General features: G+C 38.4%; 1 protein-coding gene and 1 long non-coding RNA gene across 2 annotated transcripts; both read left to right on the top strand.

Moving 5' to 3' along the window:
- The first annotated feature begins 847 nt into the window (after window positions 1-847).
- On the top strand, window positions 848-1,474 carry LOC123986567. The gene is made up of 2 exons (XR_006828902.1): window positions 848-1,196; window positions 1,298-1,474. It is a non-coding gene; the product is annotated as an uncharacterized LOC123986567 (long non-coding RNA).
- A 4,785-nt stretch (window positions 1,475-6,259) lies between these two features.
- Window positions 6,260-15,194, top strand: LOC123986566 (programmed cell death 1 ligand 1). Its single transcript, XM_046074893.1, has 8 exons — window positions 6,260-6,308; window positions 8,784-8,809; window positions 9,725-9,783; window positions 10,946-11,248; window positions 11,861-12,130; window positions 13,316-13,438; window positions 13,575-13,626; window positions 13,910-15,194. Exons 1-8 carry the CDS (start codon window positions 6,306-6,308, stop codon window positions 13,938-13,940), a joined length of 867 nt encoding a protein of 288 aa, XP_045930849.1. The 5' UTR covers window positions 6,260-6,305; the 3' UTR covers window positions 13,941-15,194.
- The last annotated feature ends 4,985 nt before the right edge of the window (window positions 15,195-20,179 follow it).

The following is a 20,179-nucleotide window of genomic DNA, read 5'->3' as shown; positions in this document are numbered from 1 at the left end:
GTATTCCAGCATCTGCAAGTACAGTATGTGGCCATGTCAATCTGAAGGTGATTCAGTGTTCCTGATGTCAAGAAGACCATCTTCATCAAGTATGTGAAAAACAAAATAGATTCAAGTAATAGCTATGAAATGTCACACCATAATGCCAGATACAGTACATACCTAGCTATGGCTACAATGGTATTTAGCATTATGCCTGGAAATCACGTACATTAATATTATATTCCTTTTACTACCTTCTGCTGCAACTCTTTATCACCAGCTCTATTGGTGTCCTTGTGATTCTTCATGTTAGCAATAAATCATTACATTAGCTTACATGAATGAATGTTTAACAGACCAGGGCATTTTGTTCAGTGAACTGATTACTGATCTTATTTGAGTGTTTGGCCCACAGACGATCTAATGTTACCCTGGAAGTATAAAGAGAACTCATGAAAAACCTGCTAGAAAGGCCTACCCCCTGGATCTGTGATTGGATAGTGAATTTATATTTCTGAGTGGATAGTCAAATTATATATTAATCTGAGTGTCAAATGTGAGGCAACTGGCCTTGTAGGTTTGGTATTTGTCTTTATGCATTCACACACTGGAAATTATTTGTACAAATCTTTTTCATTTGTTCACAAAATGTCATGCACAGTTACAGATTGTATGGATTAACTAATTCAATCTGTTTGTACATTTTTTACACATTCAAAAATTTGAATTAATTTGATCAAAAGTGTCCCTATTAGTCCTCTGTTGCATTGTGTAGTATTTCTATGCTGGATTGTGTGTCCCCAGGTTTGCTGTGAGATTTATTACATAATGTCAAAATATCATTTAGGAAAAAAAAAGCTTCAATGTCAATATCAGATAATAAAGAAGGACATATTAAGGCCCTTATTATGTCAGTTGATAGTTTGCTTTGTAAATAAATATTATATTGCAAATGATTACCACAAACCGATTATCACACAGAGACTGTTATGATTAGACCTCGCCTCCTCCTATTTACTAGTGTTCTCCCTGTGGCTCCCTTCTCTGCTGTTCCTGTCTGTCTCGTTTGTCATGTGCTGTGTGTGTGTATGTGTGTTCATGGGCGTGTCCAATCCTGGCTCCTCTCCACCGGCAAAGTCTCACACCTGCGGCTCATCCAGTAATCACCACCTACAGTCAAATACCCTGGTTCAGCGCCCACTCTTCGCCAGTTTGTCAGTTTCCCTCCTGTGGTACAATTGCTCTGGCCAAACCTTTTGCCTCTCTGAATTTTTGAGTGTTGTTTTTGTGATGTCTGCCTAATGTCCTCCCTCAGTACCACCCGAGACCGAGACACTGCCTACCTGACTCTGCCTGTCAGCCTGCCAAGCCACGCCGCCCCGTACAGAACTAAGGACGCCATTACCTAGCACTCTGCCTGGAAAACCTCGCTCTCCCAAATCATTCATTCCCTCTCCTGCACTGTGATTAATAAACCAGATTGTGTGTTTTACATCTCCTTGTGTCCGACTCTGAATCCTCCAGTGAAAACTTAACAGAGGCTTTTGATGGCCCCTGGACTTCTAGCGTATAGTGTCTTCTTGCATGCATATAGTTCTTTTACATTAATCTCTATGTGAAGCTGCACATAATGGAGATAGGTCTTTGTGACAATTGTCAATCTGTCAAATGATCAGGAATTAACTTTTACTTAGATTAATCAAAGCCTTGGTAAAAGAGCTGTTTATGAAAACATTCATCCTGAAATAATTTTAAAAATGAATACACAGTCACATATGCATGCCAAAAAAACACTAAGGGATTCCCTTGATATGTACAGTTTTATTTCTGTCACTAATAGAAGGGAAATTCTGTTGTCATGCGGTGTCCTCACACCCAACTGCCCGTTTACAGAATAACTAAAGCTTTGGGCAATGAGTGGGGTCAGTATAGCCCATTAAGATTAACAATAACACTGATACCATATCTCCTCCAATACATTTCTCAAAACAGCCGAGTGAGCAATCAGTTGGTTACAGTCCAATTTAGTGAAGCAGCAATACGCTCTACTAAGCTGTAGAGTGTGAATAACTTTCCCAGACTGCCAAAAAGTCTGCTTCATAAAAGAGGTAAATTATAGTAATACTAATTATTTCTGGAGCACAAACTAATTTGAGTGCTTTAGAGAGACAAGCAGATAGATGATAGACAGTAACCAGCGGCAGACTCTGCAGCACCATGCAGTGGTTCATATTTTTCTTGTGAAACTTCATACGGACATGTTGTACATTTGCTTCAGTTTAGGGAATCACTTCTCGAATAGGAAGTTACTGAATAAAGCTAGTAATAGTTCAAATGATATGAGTTTCAAAAATCCCCTGGATGATGAGAACTGATATCAGAGCCTTCCCTCCCACACTGCCCACTGGCCAACACATTCCTTTTGACACCGTAAGAGCAAGCAAGGCTGTAAGAGAGCCTGTGGGTGTTAGTGGGTCTATATTGGGCTATACAGAAGATCTTCTAAAATGCCTTGTCATTTTTTTTGTAATAAATATGCATGCTGTTGATTTATATTTCATTGTTGTGTTTTCTGGATGTCAAAATATTAACACCCTCTCATCTAATACATAAAGGTTTAACAGCACCCCATACAACCATTTCCATTGCAAGCTTTTAAACTGCTATTTCCTCCCACAAACAAAATTCAAATCACCTCTATACCATATGTAGTTTCCCATCATTATATTTTTGATAAAGCACACAGCCTCTAATGTGACTGTGAATGTGAATGATAATTTTCCCTTTTGACAAAAACACATTCGGTCCCACACTCATATATATAGTATAAAGGGGCTATTCAACAAACATTGTCTATAAATATATTAACTGATATGTGCAGTCTAATGATATAATAAGACACCACATATAGGCTACAGTACTACATTAAAAAGAGTTAGATAGCTAAATAGAAATAATAGGGGTAAGACAAGGACACACCCAGACAAGTTTCTGGGCAGTTTTCTCAAATGTGTCAGGGATACACATGGAAAAACCCTGGAATTCCCTGTTTTCTGTATCTTCCCAAAGTTCCGTTGTAGTGGCTAAATTCTGGAATTGCAAATCATTCAAGTAATTTTGATTTCCTACCAAAGCAGCAGCATTTGATTTATCCAAATGTCAATCCATCAGGGATTCTGTGGAACTCTGGGTAACGGCAAAGATGCTATGAGCAAGGTGTAATTTGAGGAAATAGCACACCACCTGCATCTAAAACACATAATGTCAAAGACAGGCCACTTCAACCCAAGACCCACTGGTCACTAAACATTGATCATCATGGAAAAACCTTCATTTGGAAAATGCGTTTCCCTCTAGTTTGGAGAAATATACAGTCAAGGGAAAAAGTATGAGAACCCTTTGGAATAACCTGGATTTCTCCATAAATTGGTCAAAAAATGTGACCTGATTTTAAATCACAACAATAGACAAACACAGTCTGCTTAAACCAATACCACACAAACAGTTATATGTTTTTTATGTTTTTATTGAACACACTATGTAAACATTCACAGTGCAGGGTGGAAAGGGTACGCGAACCACTAAGCTAGGAGTCAGGAGTCAGACAACCTGGAGTCCAATCAATGAGACGAGATTTGAGGTGTTGGTTACAGCTTCTCTGCCTTATAAAAAACACACATCAATTTTTATTTTGCTATTCTCATGAAGCATTGGGTGATGTGAACCAAGCCTCGAACAAAAGAGCTCTCCGAAGATGAAGAATTGTTCATTTAAATGAAGATGGAAAGGGTTACAAAAGTATCTCTAAAAGCCTTGATGTTCATCAGTCCACAGTAAGACAATCTATGAATGTCTATAAATGGAGAAAGTTCAGCACTGTTGCTACTCTCCCTTCCTGCACATCCTGCAAAGATAACTGCAAAGATGACGACTACGATAGGTAAAACACTGAAAAAGAATAGAGTTCATGGGAGGACAACATGGAGGAAGCCACTGCTGTCCAAAAAAACATTCACATCTGTTTTTGTTTCTCTCTCTTTCTTTCTTTCATTGTTTCTTTCTTTTCTGTTTAATGAGGAGCTGTGGGCATTACCCTATGCCATTCCCACACACCTGGTCTCACATCCAGTCCCCGCTGGAACATCGAGTTATACACAATATGTAAGGTGTTTCCTGCCTCAATATAGGAACTTTTGTCTATTTGCTTTTTTTCTCTGTTGTATTCCAGCATTCTATCCATCTTCAGATTCACCTGCAACCGGATTTTATGCTTAACCTGCCCTGCTTGCCAGTCTACTCACTCTGCTACACGCCAGGTGGTCTACAAACAACCACAAAGTGGCTCCATTTCTCTCGTGATGCTTTTTAATTTAGTTGTTTTTCAGTTGAGTTTATTTAAGGTTTCTTGTCTCATGAGCAAAGTGCACAAGTAAAACATTTGCCCTCTTCATGCAGCCTGTGATGTCTGAGATTTTTGTCAAATTTTAACTAGTGAAGAATATTTTACTTGTATTTAGGGAGAGAGAGTGTTTTCTTGCTTTTGTCTTATTTTATTGCAAGTTTAGCCATAAGACTGTGTTGTAGCTAAGGTTAACTTCCCTCTCAATGAGCCATCTGAAAGAGTTATGCAGTTACATCAATCGTAACACATTCCAAAATACAGGATGTCAAAAAACACACACAGCAGCAGAATTTTATGGATGCAGCACTGTTGTTTTTGTTATGGTAAATGATTGTGATCACTTCCACAGAATTGATGTCACATGGTTAGGTGAGACTGATTTGGAAAGCAAACAGGGAAGTTTGTCCAGCTTCCTGATGTCTTCTGTGACGTCATCATACGTATAGTGGTGATCACACCCACACCCACATAATTCAGCAGTAACCTTCAAGCTGCTCAACAGTGAGAGAGAGAGAGAGAGAGAGAGAGAGAGAGAGAGAGTTATAGAAAGGGGACCTTCCCAGTCATGTGTTCACAGTCAAACAAGGGAAGTCATACATCTGGCTAAAACTAAATTCAAGTATCAGCATGGAAAAAGAAATATGTCTTTGTGCAATTTATATCCCACCTATAGAATCTCCATAATATAATGAGGAAATATTAAGCATTCTTCTCATTGAAATCACCCACTTTCCAGCCCAGGGAAATGTGTAACTATGTGGAGACCTGAATGCAAGAACTGGTACTGAATCTGATATTGTCGACCCACAAGGTAATAATCACGTGTTTGGCCAGACCCCTTTATACATCTCACCAATCATCACTCACAGAAACAACCTTGATAGTGTGACAAACAATAGTGGTAGGGAGCTACTACACCTCTGTCGAGCCAGAAGTCTGTACTTTCTAAATGGTACTTAGAAACTAGAAAGACTAGAAACTCTTTAGGTGAGATTTACATATTCTTCTGCTCTTGGGTGTAGTGTAGTGGACTACGCAATGACTGACATCTCCACTTTGAATGCATTAATTGTCAGGCAGCAAACCCCATTCTCAGACCACAACCAAATAAATCTGTTTTTGAATATTCCTGACAGTCCTAGAAACAAACCAACAGAGCCCTGTAAGCTGTACCAACTCAGGGAGCAAACAGTGATGAAAAATTTGTGAAAGCTCTAAATTCAACAAAATTGATGAATAAAAGAACAACCTTTATCCAAAACCAATACGACACCAATAAAGAAGGTGTGGATAAGGCTGTGAGAGATATGAACCTTATCCTTTATGAGGCAGCTATTGAGGCTGACCTGGAAAAAAATAAAACAACAATCAATGCAATTAAAAAGAAATTCTATAATATAAGTGTCCCGATTAAAATCTGGTGTAAAATATTTGACAGTGCTATTAAGTAGATTTTGCTTTATAGAAGTGAAGTTTGAGGTCCACTTTGTCATCAGAACTACAACAGATGGGGGAAGCATTCCACTGAGACCCTACATGCAGAATTCTGCAGAAACATCCTAAACATTTGAAGAAAGACTCCTACAAATGCATGTAGACAGAATTAGCACAGTTTCCACTGATAGATACCAGAAAAAGAGCACTGAACTTCCTGATGCACCTCAGATCAAGTCCCCAAGACTCCTTCCAATTCAATGCTCTTAAAACACAGGAGTTGAGCACTGAAAAGAGTCCCTTCCTTATGCCAGCTAGTCATGAGATTAACATGTGTGTGTATGTATATGTAATTTCAATAAAGTTGTTTTTTTTTGACTTTCTAACAGCTCCACCCATAACTCTTCATTACTTGTATAGAGGAAGTCCCTTATTTGCACACACAGACTCGAACAGGGAAAGAGGCAGAGAAGGCGAGGCAGCACCAATGGTAAGTATCTTTCTTTTTTCATGTTTCTTTTGAAAATAATGTTATCGTTGTGAAGGCTATTATTATCTGTCATGTTGACATTGGAAAGGAAGACCATCTCTCGTGCGTTTACATAGTTTTCTGTATGAAAGAATGACTCAGAATGCCACTGAGCAGGAGCCTGTGCGTGTGTGTGTGTGCTGGGGTGTGTGTGTGTATGTGTAGACATAGCTGCTCATAGGAAGGTTTAGCCACAAATGAGCTAACAGCGGCATGCAGATCAGAAAATCTGTCAGGAGACTTTCTTACAGTAGGAATGGCATATGTTTGCTCCTGTATTAAAATGACCTGGACAGTGACTCAGCTCTGTGTACTAACAATATTTGTTACTAAGACAGGAAGAGAAGTGTGTGCTAACAGTGTAAATCCCTGCTACTTATGTAATTACATGTATTTTTGGACTATGACTATGATATTGTGGTCAAGTGACTTGAGTTGATGATATGTATATTACAGGAATGGGCATTGATTATAAAACCAGTATCATCCAGTATCCTACATGACCGAAAATGAGAATGGAAATAGAAAGTCATCTGGTGTTTTGTCTTCATTGGGAAAATAAAATGATTAGTGAAGCTTCAGCTGTGTAGCAATAACAGCTAAACATATGAACATCACCTGCCACAAGTATCTCACCTCAATTTAATCAGTTTCACCCTGCAACATTCTTTACAGTCCTTTCAGCTATTTACCCACATGAAGTATCATACAGCCCCCACATTAAAACAACATGAAGCTCATGTGAGACGAGTTCAAATCAGTGTGTGAGAATGACATATGGTTTTGTAGCATACTGTGTGTGATAAGCATGCGTTTCCTTAAAAAAATACACCCTAGCAACCAGTCCTTTGTAAATTGTGTTACGTCATGTGGGAATCCCCATACCAATAAAGCCTCACTGTATGAACACTTGATGAGAGCAAGTGCAAGAGCTTTACATAGGCTGACTCAAAACTGCTATTTTGCAGTTGCTATCTTAGCTTTATTTACTTATATACGTTGTAGATATAGTATTGGGTCAATTATTAAGGGGTGTAGGTGCCCCATTACCATGACCACAAAAAGATTTCAATCATTTGATGTAACAGTACAGCAACTATAACGCCATTTTACCAAGGAGGACCTCTAACCCTGTATACATAGGTGGACAGAAAATAAGGTATACCTTGGAAAATCTTTCAATAACAGTGCAGTACAATACAATAAAACCACAAACTGTAGCCTCAAAAATTGTCATATATTATATTGCCATTATATTGGATATTGGAATTATATTGGATAATTACTATTTTATAGGTGCATGTTGTAAAAAAAACAGATACATATTCAAGGATATTAGCGAAAAACAAACCTCAGTTAAATCAGTATAACAATCCATCTGGTATCACTTTTCCCAAAACTAAACCCGTCATGAAAGTATGTGGCCCTTGGGAATTCCCTCAGATGTGGTTTCTGGGGAGGACACACACTGCTGCTGTAAGGCCACTCATTATGAGGAAGGTGGTGTTTCCCCTGGAAGTCCTCTTTTGGATTAACATTATGTTTAGTCATATTTGTGTTTAAGTGCAAGTTTCAATACAAAGCTTTACTCAAAGGAGTTAAAATAGCCTCTTCATTTCTTGAATGCGCTTGTGCAGTATGAGCAAAGTGAGACCAGGTGTCTGGTGTCAAGAAGACAAGTTGTGTGATCCGTTTTAATTGGCAGACAGCATTTAGTGTTCATTTATTTTTGTTAATCTTGTCACACCAACTAAAACAATTCAGGTATTGTTTTCCTGATATTTTAAATCTAGCTGACTAGAGGTAAATGTTTTTTTACACTAATGCACAAAATAGTGAAAGTGAAATTAAATACTGTATAGTAGTTATAATACCAATACAAAATAAAAGAAAACTAAAAGACACTGTCTGGAGTGTGAGATTTCCCCCCAGCAGGTAGAGGAATAAACCCTTCAGCACATCAACAATAACAGGCTTTTTGTGATACTGCTCTTAGGGACTTTCCTGTAGCATGGCTAATGATCTTTCAGGAAGACAGAAATCATTTTCCTTGTTATCACAGATTGTGAAGGGCCAGTCAGATATTTCAGATAATGTTTTTTTTGTTTGTGTGTTTACTGTGTGCCTTCTCACTAAACACGTATTCCACAAACCATTTCATAACAATCATTCTCTTAGTATGTACATTTAAACAAATCAGTGGTGGTTTGAGATGAGCAGGTAAAGCAGGTTTAAAAACCGAGAAAATAAATCAGTCACCTGCTAATTTAATCACCTAATCTGATACACAAATGATGGAAAATCTTAACATCATAATCATTTTGTATTTTTAAACTCCCCAATGGATTCCTGCTTGCTTACTTATTTAAAATACAGCAAATTAAATGGAAAGTATAAATACTAACAGTGACTGATTTCTTTTTGTTTTTTTCAAAGGCATCACGTTGCACCTCACAGTTTCTGTAAGTATCCCTGTCATTTTCTATTATTGCATTATGATTTCGAAATGTCAGCAGTAGACATCACAATGCTGTGACTCACTACACAAATATTTTGAAAGTGGTTTACATTGTGACGTTTAACTCCAACCCTCATCAACGCATCTGATGTTTTATTTGGGTGTGAAGATGTTTTCTATGGAACTGCTAGTGATGTAGTCGTGGAAGTTAGTTAGTTAGTTAGTAACTGTAATGTCAGTTTCACTGTCATGAGACCAAATTGAAGCATACAAGATTTACATTTCATTGCACAATACCTAGTTTCTGCTGAGAATTCTCAGACTCAGTATTGTTTAGTTGCTGTTGTGATAAGGTCTTAAATTATACCGCTTCTTAAATAATCCAGTAGTTGACAGTAGGCAAAGCTTCAATTTAAAGCTGAAAACCCAAGAATAACACAGTACATTTGTGGTCCTGCCTCACTCATTTGAGCTAATGCTTCCTTTGTCAAGGGTCATCAACTGAAGCTCCAGTGCTAAAAATGTGTGACAGCAACATGGACCCAAATAATCTAAAAAGTCAAGGATACTGAGAACTGCTGTATTTATTTCTATCCACAACTCTCAAAATTAATTTTTAGGTGTTTTATTCTCAATTAGGCCCAGTCATTTCAGTTTTAGAAAGAATGACGGTTGGTGACAGAGGAAGGCAATCAGTCAGTTTTGATCAGTCATCATGAGCTTTGCAGCTGTTTGCAGCTCCAAAGGCAGTGAGCTGAACCACTTGCTAACAGTATCTCAGGGCATAGGGAAAAGTGTTATTTTTTAGTAGTTGTTTTTATGTGTCAGATTGTGTGGATGCATCTCTTTGTGTTACTGTAATGCCCTAATATAACCCAGGTAACCTTGTAAACAATTATTCTTTCGTCTGTCTTCCAAGAAACCCACTAACCCTGCTGATTCTGGTTTTGACTATGATGTGGACCTTTTCTGTCACAGGTGAGCAGTTTCGTCATATCACTGCTTCAACGACTCACCTTTATCTTGGTTTTGCATGAGGGCTAGTGATTTCACGGCAGTATGCTTGGTCGCACATGAATGAAGCAACACAAAATGTATTATAATACAAAACAGAAATGTTAAATAAATCAAATAACTACATATGTGAGAGATTCGTTGGCAGAGATGAACATGCAAAGATCCAGATCTGCAGCCACAGCACCTTTTATTTTCTTTAAGCTCACTGTTTTGGTTTTAAAGGAATACCTCACCATTTTCAGAAATACGCTTATTCACTTTCTGGCCAAGAGTTAAAAAAGAAGACTGATGTCACTTACTTGTCATGTATGCTAATTTAAGCTATCCAGCTGCTAATATAAGCTTACTTTTTGAACCATTCCTTTAAGGCCCATACATTTACTATCACAGTCCCACAGACCCATCAACCCTAATTCTGTGTTCAGCAAAATAGTTGTGATAAAACAACTATAAGCTGGCTGCACACCTACAAGCTATAGACAGACAAAGTTTCTAGCTAGCTGGTGAAGAAAGGTGAATATCTGGCAAGCTAAAGACGCAGGCCTTTTTCTTGGGATTTGGTGGACAATTTATGAAAAGGCTAAAGTGTTCATGAGGTGACCAAAAAAAACCCCACACCCAAGGTGAAAATGAAAAGAAAAACCTTTTGCTCACTGTGACCTTTACATCATGTAAAACGTGAAAGAGACACTACTAGTTAAGTATTGTAGACAAAAAAGAAAGGGCTAATAACCTGAAGAGGAACTGAGATTAGTCTACTAAGTCATAAAGAGGAGCTCTCAAAACAAAAACCCCTGACCTTTTACACCCACCCACAACCCTAAAATAAGGTTTACTCAAAGTACATTACTTATGCTGATTTCAAATCAAATCTTAAAGATGGCAACAAATCCATGTTTTGGCTTAACTCAGTAATGCTCCATTCAACTTTGGACCCCCTCTTAATATTATAAATAAAAGTTTTTCATATTACTAAAGATGATATATTTCTGATTTTAAATAGCCTTAAATTGTTTGATCTTCTAGGTATTTCATTTCTCCAGTACGACGATTCACTTCTTTTTCATAAAAGGTTTCCCAACATTGCTCTGATCCTTTTCTTCCTTTAACTTTTCTTTTCCAGAAAGTGCTGATTCGATTCAGCTCAGAGGGGAGGTTGGTGGAAAGGTGACCTTTCGCTGCCCCTTTGACCAGCAAAAGACAATTCAAATGTTCTACCTTCAGAAGGGCATTATCTTTGTGAATGGCTATTATGATTTAAAAAATATTACAGAGAAATGGGAGAACACCAAATTGGATCGCCAAAGCACAACTGTGGAAATGGACAGTTTGAATGTCTCCCATATTGGTGACTATCAGTGTCATATCATGTACGCTGGCGGTGACATGAAGACATATGAAACTACTATTCACCTCAGTGTCACAGGTATGAATTTCAGCACATTAATTTGATTGTTTAAGTTTTAGGTTGAGAGGAGTTTCGGTTGACTAAGAGTTTTCAACACGATGAAACATGATGGAACAATACTGTATATATAATATTCTTAATAATGCTGTTCTCTGGCTCCTTTCCCCTGAAAGTAGTGGATTTAGACAGAAGGATGTCCAGTTTTTCTTTCACATGTGTATTTGAAAATCTGTCAAACTGAAAGATGATGAAAATCTTGTTTTATGGTTTTCTGGAAGACCGGTTTGAAAAGGTCCATCCCACCTTGGCCAAAAGCAGGAGAATTCTCTCCACAGGTTATCAATTACATGGCTAGCAAAGAAAAACACTGTTATTCAAATGAGCTATGCAGCATTTTTATCTCATCATATTATAAAGTTAAGGTTTATATGACAATCACTGTGATCCCTTTGTATACTTATCACAAAAATAAACCCCCATCAACCTAGGATCTAGGACCTAGGGAGGCGTCATTGTATCATTAAAAAGATGCAGGGTGTTTAAAGTAAACATGGCCATTTTCAGAAACTTTGACATGTTGGAGATACAACCCACTACTTGACAGTGCTCTTTTTTGTCTCTCTCTTCTAGCCAGCTATAGTAAACCTGAAGCCACAGTGTCCTGTAGAGATGGATTTGGTTGTCAGGTAATGTGTGCCTCACATGGCGGGTACCCAAGGGCCAGAATGATGTGGAACGTAACTGGGAATCAGACATGGAACATTGTTGACAGCAATGAAACGAGTGATCCAACCACCAAGATATTCAACATCTCCAGCACTGCATATTTCAACTGCTCCAATGGAGAGCGGAAGTTCAGCTGCTCTGTGGACAACGTCATCTCGAACGTGTACCCAGTCTGTGAGTACTAAACTCAAAAAAGACAAGTCCTAATGGTTTCTGCACCAAAATATAATATGCTTTCAGTCCCTGGGCAAGTTTTGGGAAGTGTGAAAGGCATAGGGAATCCCTCAACATAGATTCCCTTTGATGGCTACTTTTAAATAAATGTGTGAGGGAAATTTACTTTTACATCCTGTCAGTGTTTGACTGTTCACAGAGGAGTTAAGAGTTTGGGTTTCTGTAAAGAGACAGCAGTGCTTTAGAAATATAATAGTCTATGTGCCATGTATGTCAACTACGTCAATTATCCAGAGTGTAGCTGATGATACACTGGGCAACTTTTTGAGCAATATTGCTGGGAAATGTTGCTTGTGGCAAGTCCGACTATGTTTTGAACCGATAGCGGTGGTGCGGGGAGGGTGGCAGAGTGGTGGGGGAAGAGGATTACAGTAGTGATCTTTACTCATTACTGTTGACAGTAACATTGCCCAGCACCATTGCTCTAAAAGTTGCTCCATGTATCATCAGCTTAAAGGGCACACTGATCATGATGTCAATAATATAATGTTGCTGTTTTTTTTCAAACTATACTGTATCTATTGCATTTTGTAAATGTCATTTTTGTAATACTGTTAGCCTCATGAAAGTTCTATTCAAAAATAAAAACTTTCATTGCAGTTGGATGAAAGCAGGTATCTCAATATATCTCAAAACCCTAGCTGCATGGCTATACCATCAAGAGATGGTTAATCTTTTGTAATTTGGGTGAACTGATACTTTAATGGACGAATCTGGTGACTAAAATACATAAAATACTGAAATGTTGTGTACTCCGGTTGTAAAACAGTGGAAAAAAGGAATAAAGTACTAAAGTGCTTGCTAGAATAAAGTGCTCAATTTGGGGACATCAATTACACTTGACAGACTTAACCAAGGATACATAAATCATGAACAATACTAACTAGTGCATCAAATGTGTATTAATCCACCAATAATAAATATTCCCCAACAAATACATAATCTTGCCTTTAAATAATGTTTTACTCTACTTTTGTGAAGTGTTGATTGACCATGGAAAACATGGATTTGGGTCTCACAGACAGGGTAGTGAAAATATTGACTATTAACTAACTAGCCTTATGCTTTAAACTCAACTGTCCTTGTTCATGTTTGACTCTGTCTGAAATTTGTTCTCATCTGAAGGTACGCCTGACAACAACATTAACAACAATGCTTATTTGATAGTAGCAGCCATCGTGGTGGTTTTATGTATTGTTATGGTGGTGGTGGTGGTGGTGTTGACGAAATGCAAGAAAGGACAGAAAGGTAAGAAGAATGTTTAGGTTTGTCACATTGTAGCTGTTCTATACACATTTGCATAGCTGTTTGTACAAATACAGAGATGCCAGTATGAATGACTCTACAGTGAAAAACTCACAGCAATTTTTAAATTGGTTTCCAGGGGAAGAATCAACAAATGTGAGGCAACAGGGTGGAGAAAATGGATGTAAGGAGTAAGTGGTTGTTTACTTGAATTTCATTTTGATTTCATTTGATTTCATTGTACAAGTAATGTAAACTGTAAGTTGATAAAGAGTTTCATAAGCCACAACTGTAATGCTAAAATGCTGCTTTTCATGACAACACACAAGTCCCAGTTGCCTCAAAATGTACTTTGTAACTTGTAAAGCACACATGTATAAATGGCTAACAATTTTTAATTACACAATCTTTTAACCACTGACATTATCTCTCCCTTTCCCCTTCTTTCCTTTTTATATTTCATTTTATTCATAGGGTTATATCCCTCATGGAAAAAGGAGGGTAAGAGACATCCTATGTGTTGAATTGGTGAAGAAGATCATCCGACTTCTGCTCGGGCCAAACATCTTACGTGTTCTAGAATCTAGAATGAAAACTGTCACTAAAGTGTATGTTACATTTGGGACTGACTGGCTACATACACGCCAAGAATGGCCAGTAACCACAGTGACTGACTATGGACTGAATGCTGTCAACGTTTCACTGACACTTGTGACTTGTGGAGTGTTTTGAGGAAGTATTCATTATCAGTATCCTTTTACTGGTAAAGTAGGCCTACAGTGCGTCATTCGTCTGACAGCAGCTCACTTCTCAAAAAGAAGGACTTTTCCATTGGTTTGTGGTGAGATTATTGTCACATACTGGGAAAACAGTCTCGGAAGGAAACACTTCCCAGCAGGACGAGTAGTGAAATGAAAAGACTGTATTTAAAGCTTGATGAAATATATATTGTCTTGTTACACTGACCTCTATAGGGAGAAGTGAGATATGTTTGTACAAGTGTCACTTTTGTAATGTGTTTAATCATTTCTAAATATAATATATTGTTGTATTGCACTTTAAAATAGCCCTTTGTGTGCCCATTTATTTAAGACACATAGTAGAATAGTCAATGTCAGTTTGAAAGTGATCAAAAGGCACTGTAATTCCCTAATTTGTGTCCAGGGTTTTAACTCTTTATTTAGTTTTGTCAGAAATGATCAGTAACAGAGGCCGTGAAAAATATGGATGTCAGTATAATGTTTGCAAATGAATTTGTTCTAAGAATTTTGCTGTTTCAGCAAAGTTCTCTGCAATAAATCCCAGTATTCCCCCTGTAAAGTGCAATATTGAATACAAAGCTGTTTTTAAATGAATTGCCGTTACCCTCACAATTAATATTTTGGTCCTCTTCACAACTGACATTTTGTCTCAGGTGACTGTTCTCATGTGAAACAACCCTTTTGTATGCTGTTTTTCCACATATTTATTTTATTTTGTTTTTCTTTCTCAGTATCAAACTTTATGTGGTTTACCCTGTTTACAGTATTTTGAGTAAGGAGACCTCACTTATTCCTCCTTCCTCAGAATTACCGAACAATCTCAAAGGGCTGCTTTCAGTTCCTAAATCTGTGCAAAAAACCTTCACTGTTTTAGGCAGAAGGATGTCCAATTTTGTAACTTGTCTTGTTCATTTGTCATCACAACCCTGTCTGTATCTCATTTTACTTAGCTACTGAAATGTACCATAAATTAAAAATTGTGTTGTGGGAAGAATTACCCTAAATTGCACTCTTTTTACTATATGGTTAGGCTAAAGGTAGAAATAGAGCTTTAGGCCAACATTTTTTTTCTTTTCAGCTGCAATGTACTTTTATTGCCACTAGATGTAGTATTAGCACCACATAGACAAGAACCTCCTGCTATCATGGCTGATTGGCGCTGTTGAGCGTTGTGTATACTATGACATCAGAATATCATTGTGAAGTGCCACATTCACATTTGTCAGCTAGCCTGCAAAAGAAAGCTAATTTTCACCTGCCTGACGCATACATAATGTCTCTCTGACCTCAATATGTGGTCACAAGCCAGGAGATGTAGATGAGTATAGCCAAGGGTTTATTGAAGGAAAAGAGAAGAGGAATAAAAGCAGGAAAGAGGAGAGGATTGTAGACTAGATGGATGTCCTGTCAAACATGGAATATCATTCACATTATATACACGTCATAGCAGTCTTTCTGTATGTCTCAAACTATTTCCACCACTTATTTTTCCTATCTCTCTTGCTCCAATTCTTTCTCCTTTGTCACACATTTCATTCTTTCAAAACACACCTCCACTTCTCTTCCTCGCTTGCTTTCTCTCTGTCTCATGAGTCACTGTGACAGGCTGTCAGTCCACCTCCCTGCCCTGTGTTTACATTGAGCAGCAGAGCAGCACCGGGCTGGTTGCACTTCAGGAATGCAGCCCCTACGTTCCCTGCCCTTCTCCTCTTTTCCCTTCTCCCCACCTCTTTTCTTTCTTTACCTCCTTCATTCTTTCATTCCCTAATTGCACAGATTCACTCCTTCCCTTTCTCCTCACTTTCCTTCTGGTGCTTCTTCCGTCATTTCCCTTCCACTCCTCTCCTCCATCTAATTATCCTCCCATCTGCCCCATCAACCCCCACCTTCATGAGCTCCCTTCCTCTTCTCCTGTCTCCATTCTCTCTCCTCCGAACCTCCACTCCCCTTCTCCTTCGCCTTTTTCTATCCCCTCTTTAAAATTCAGAGAGCATTGTCCAAGCTCATTCAGTCCCCCCCATTCCCCTGTCACCATCCCCTCACCTCCCACTTCTCCCCATTTCTCTGTCCTGCCTCCCTCATTCCTGTCTAACCCAAACAAACCAGGGAGGACTTTCCTCTGTGGATGTAGGAGAAACACCACATGTCAGACTTGGTTTAAACATAAACATTAGTCAATTTGAGGTCCTGGAAAAGGATATGAGACACTTAAGTTCAACGTGAGATGGAGCTACTATTAGGAAATCTTAACGCTAAAACTAACCACTGGAGATACAAAAATCAGGGCAGAGAACAGTATATTTTGGTGTATATTGCCAAAAGTGTATTATTTGGAATGGAGTAACAGTATCAAAGAGAGTCCAAAACCAATGGATTCAAAACATTTTTTCAATTGGTTTGTTCAAGTTAAAACCAAACAAAGCACAACATTTGTTTGGGCCACAGGGAATCCAAATTTTTTTTTTTTATCGAGCCCTTGAAATAAAAGCTTTTTTTAAACCTTACTCACTACGAGAAGCGCTTTGAATTTGATTTGTATTGTAAACTAACTTTAGATATGAATAAAATCCATTGTGAGATTAAAAATAAATATTTTTTGGGTGATGCAAATACTTGTATTTGAGTTAATGAACTCTGAACTTCAGGTCACAATTATGTTTCCACGTGTCTTTATAGACACATTAAGAGTCAGGGCAAAGACACTTCATCTAATAATTACAAATAATCCAAGCAGACTGTTCTGTTTTCCAGTGACGCAGCAGAGTGTGTAATCTCCTGCTTAAAGAACTTTTTTAGTCAGAACACAGTCCTGTAGCATTTCTCAGCAAGAGGCATGTGACCTCTGCCACACTGTTCTGTGTGGCGTCCATACCAGGGGATTTAAAATCAGATTATACTAGTTATGAAAGTCAACTAGATTAGTTTTAGTGCAGGGGGGCCGGAGCACAAGGTATCAATTCACCGCGGGAGAGGGGAACTGATCAGCATGAGGGAGACTGGGCTGTTAACGTTCTAAAAAACAACACCAGGCATTTCGCTGTCTTTGAAATGTGTATATGTGTGAGTGTGTATGTGTGTGGTGTAACAATGCAAAGGATGCAGAATAAAGTGGAACAAAATTACAATATATTTTTTTTTAAATCCTAAAAATTTCTTTGCATTTTTTGTGTGTGTGTTTTTGTACTGAGCTATAAATTTCAGTATTTCCTTTTGCCACCGAAATTGATTGAAGGCAATTCATTCAGACAATTAATCTAAACAGTCACAAAAAATAAGCCATTTTTTTGGTTTGTAAACTGACCATAATTGAGAATATAGCTGTGTTTTGAAATATTACATGGCTTTAAAACAAACAAATCAGAAAATATTAACGACTTTAGTTGCTGTCACATGTTTCTTCCTGTGTTACAAGACCTGCTAGCAGGTTCCAGTCTTGCGCTTTGAATTTTGATGGCGTGTTCCTCTTTTGTGAACATTTTAGTAGATACCTTTGATAAAATGTGTAGTCAAAACAGAATGAGGGTGGTGAAGCAGAGACAGTGAGGGACTGAGCAGGTCAGGAGGTTCAGAGCTCTGGTGCTTAAGCTGAGTGATCATGTTGTTGCTGTCAGTGCAGAAACCCTCTCTCTGACCCCCAGAGACAGGAGAGGTGACCTGGAAGCATTTATCACCTTGGTGCTTTCTGACCCTTGACCTGAGGCCTGAGATACGGAAAAGACACACCAGAGGGAAGAAAGGAGGAGATAAAGAAAGACACTGGGGAAGGGGTGACCAATGGGCCAATATATATTTATTTGTTATACTAAATTTGTAAAATACAACGATTTGTTGCACTGCTCATGAGAGAAATTCATGTATTTCTGGAAGAAGAATTGCTTTCTGTACTCCAGTGTTGTAGTGGCTCATTTGTCAAACTGTTGGAAACCAATGTGGACTTTGTGAGTGCGCATCAATGGCAATATTTCTCTTGGTCAGGAGATAAAAAGATTGCTGGTGTATATGTGTGGTCCAGGTTTTGGTTGAGCCAAAAAAGCTCAACAGAGACTTGAAAGAGCTTGAAACAAGCTGGGAGAGAAAGATGTTTGCTGGCTTGGAGCCCAATAGAACTATTACCACCTCTCTGTAATGGTGATACACCAGTGGAATTCCTCGCCAAGGCCTTTTCAACAAGGTTATTTCCCGATATCTAAAGTTGTGTATTGCGTGTGTGTAGATGAGCGAAATCTGAGCAGAGTCACATCTCCTTTGATTATTTATAGAACTGCTTAAGATGTGACCTTTACTTTTGCACAAAGACTCACTCAAACAACACTTTAAACAAACAGTGAGTCTATCTACCAACATGGAACTGTACAGTAGACATTGTTCTGCTGCCTGAAACACTCAGACAGGTGATCACACTGAAGCCAACTGTCCTGTGGGAGGATCGTATGAGGAAAGCCAACGAGAAGAACAGAGGCCAACATGAGGGGTTGGTGGGTAAGGTGCCCAGTTGGCTGCAAACGGTTGGCAGCCTCATGTTTCTGCAGAGGCTGAACATCAAAGACCATCAAAAGTATTTGTAATGTGCGCTGTGAAAGATTGTGTGACATCATAATATAACATGATGTTTGTTACTTGCTACAACATGTTATGTCCAGCTATTTGCTGTTCTCAGTACTGTGCGATAATCAACGATGGATGTTTACATTTTACAGCCTGCTACTGTGAAAATTCCACCACTGTGACCTTATTTGGTTACCGGGACATTTTTTATTGCACTGAAGACAACTGCACAACCATAAATTGCAGAGTCTTGTTTGCTTTTTTCTTCCTCTTCATGCACATGAATAAGGAAGAGACAGTATGGTTTATTGGAGACCAAACAATGAAAATGGAAGAGTTGAATTCCTCTCCTGCACAAGAATGGTCCACAAATAAAATCTTTGAAAATTTTTGAGTGTTTGTTTCCTTCCCCTGGTATATCAGAGACATTATATTGTTTGAATTATTTATGATCAAATCAACAAGTGTGATTTCATAAAATCTTTTCTTTTATTTAATGAAGGTCATAAAAATGTTATCCGATGCGCAGTGTAACCTGTAGCTGTCAGTCCATAAATTTCATTTAGCCTGCAAACACGAGGACTATGTAAGTTATGGCACTGAAAGATGATCAAGCTGTTTGGTGTGTATTGTGTGTCTGTGGATGCACAGAACCTATCACCTCTGGCAATGGCTGTTGCAAAAGCTGTGTGACATTTATCCAATTTTTTTTCCACATGCAACAGCGTATCTTCTTCATATCGAGTGCTGCAAGAAAAAAGAGGGGCGTAGAGATGGGAAATTAAAAAAGAATGTTTTAGTACGTTTGTGTGTGTGCTTGGACCAAACAGCCGTAGATGAAGGGGACACAAGTGAAATGGAGAAATAGATGTGAAAAAAAATGGTTGACATGATGTGCAAGCTGGGGATACTTGACACCAACAGGTCCCTGCAGCAACCTCCGCTTAAATTTATCTCTACACTCCAGACGCGGTGAGGGATTTGAGGTGGGGCAGAGTGTAAAGACATGAATGTGGCTGAACTACAAGGCAGTTTATGTACATTGGACATTTTTTGAAGTAGGCTATGTTCTCCCCTTGTATTTATCAGAGCAAAGACCTGTGTTTGGACTTGCATCTGTAAGTATTTACACTATTCTTTAGACAAGATTACCTCCATTAGAACTCATATTTCCCCACCTGTATCCGACCCCTCTGAAATGATGACCTGTTTAACAGTGTTTGATCAGTTTGAGCCTGTGTCGCTTCCTAGCCTCAATAAAATAATTTCACAGCTCAAACCCTCAGCCTGTCCCACAGACATTGTCCCCCTTCGCCTTTTTAAGGAGGTCTGGACCACTATAGGGCCAAGTGTCCAAAAAATGATTAACAGCAGTCTGACTTCAGGAATTATTGCAAAGAAGCAACTGTTGTACTTCTAATTAGAAAGCAAAATTTGG

The sequence above is a fragment of the Micropterus dolomieu genome, linkage group LG17 (genome assembly GCF_021292245.1).
Source record: "Micropterus dolomieu isolate WLL.071019.BEF.003 ecotype Adirondacks linkage group LG17, ASM2129224v1, whole genome shotgun sequence".
NCBI lineage: Eukaryota > Metazoa > Chordata > Actinopteri > Centrarchiformes > Centrarchidae > Micropterus > Micropterus dolomieu.
Note: the sequence above shows the minus strand (reverse complement) of the source record. Positions and strands in the feature narration are given on the sequence as shown.

Bases quoted from the DNA above. Each gene is read 5' to 3' on its own strand.
- LOC123986566 (XM_046074893.1), top strand. The intron at 11,249-11,860 runs GTATGAATTTCA...TCTCTCTTCTAG, and splicing joins TATTCACCTCAGTGTCACAG to CCAGCTATAGTAAACCTGAA. The intron at 12,131-13,315 runs GTGAGTACTAAA...TCTCATCTGAAG, and splicing joins CTCGAACGTGTACCCAGTCT to GTACGCCTGACAACAACATT.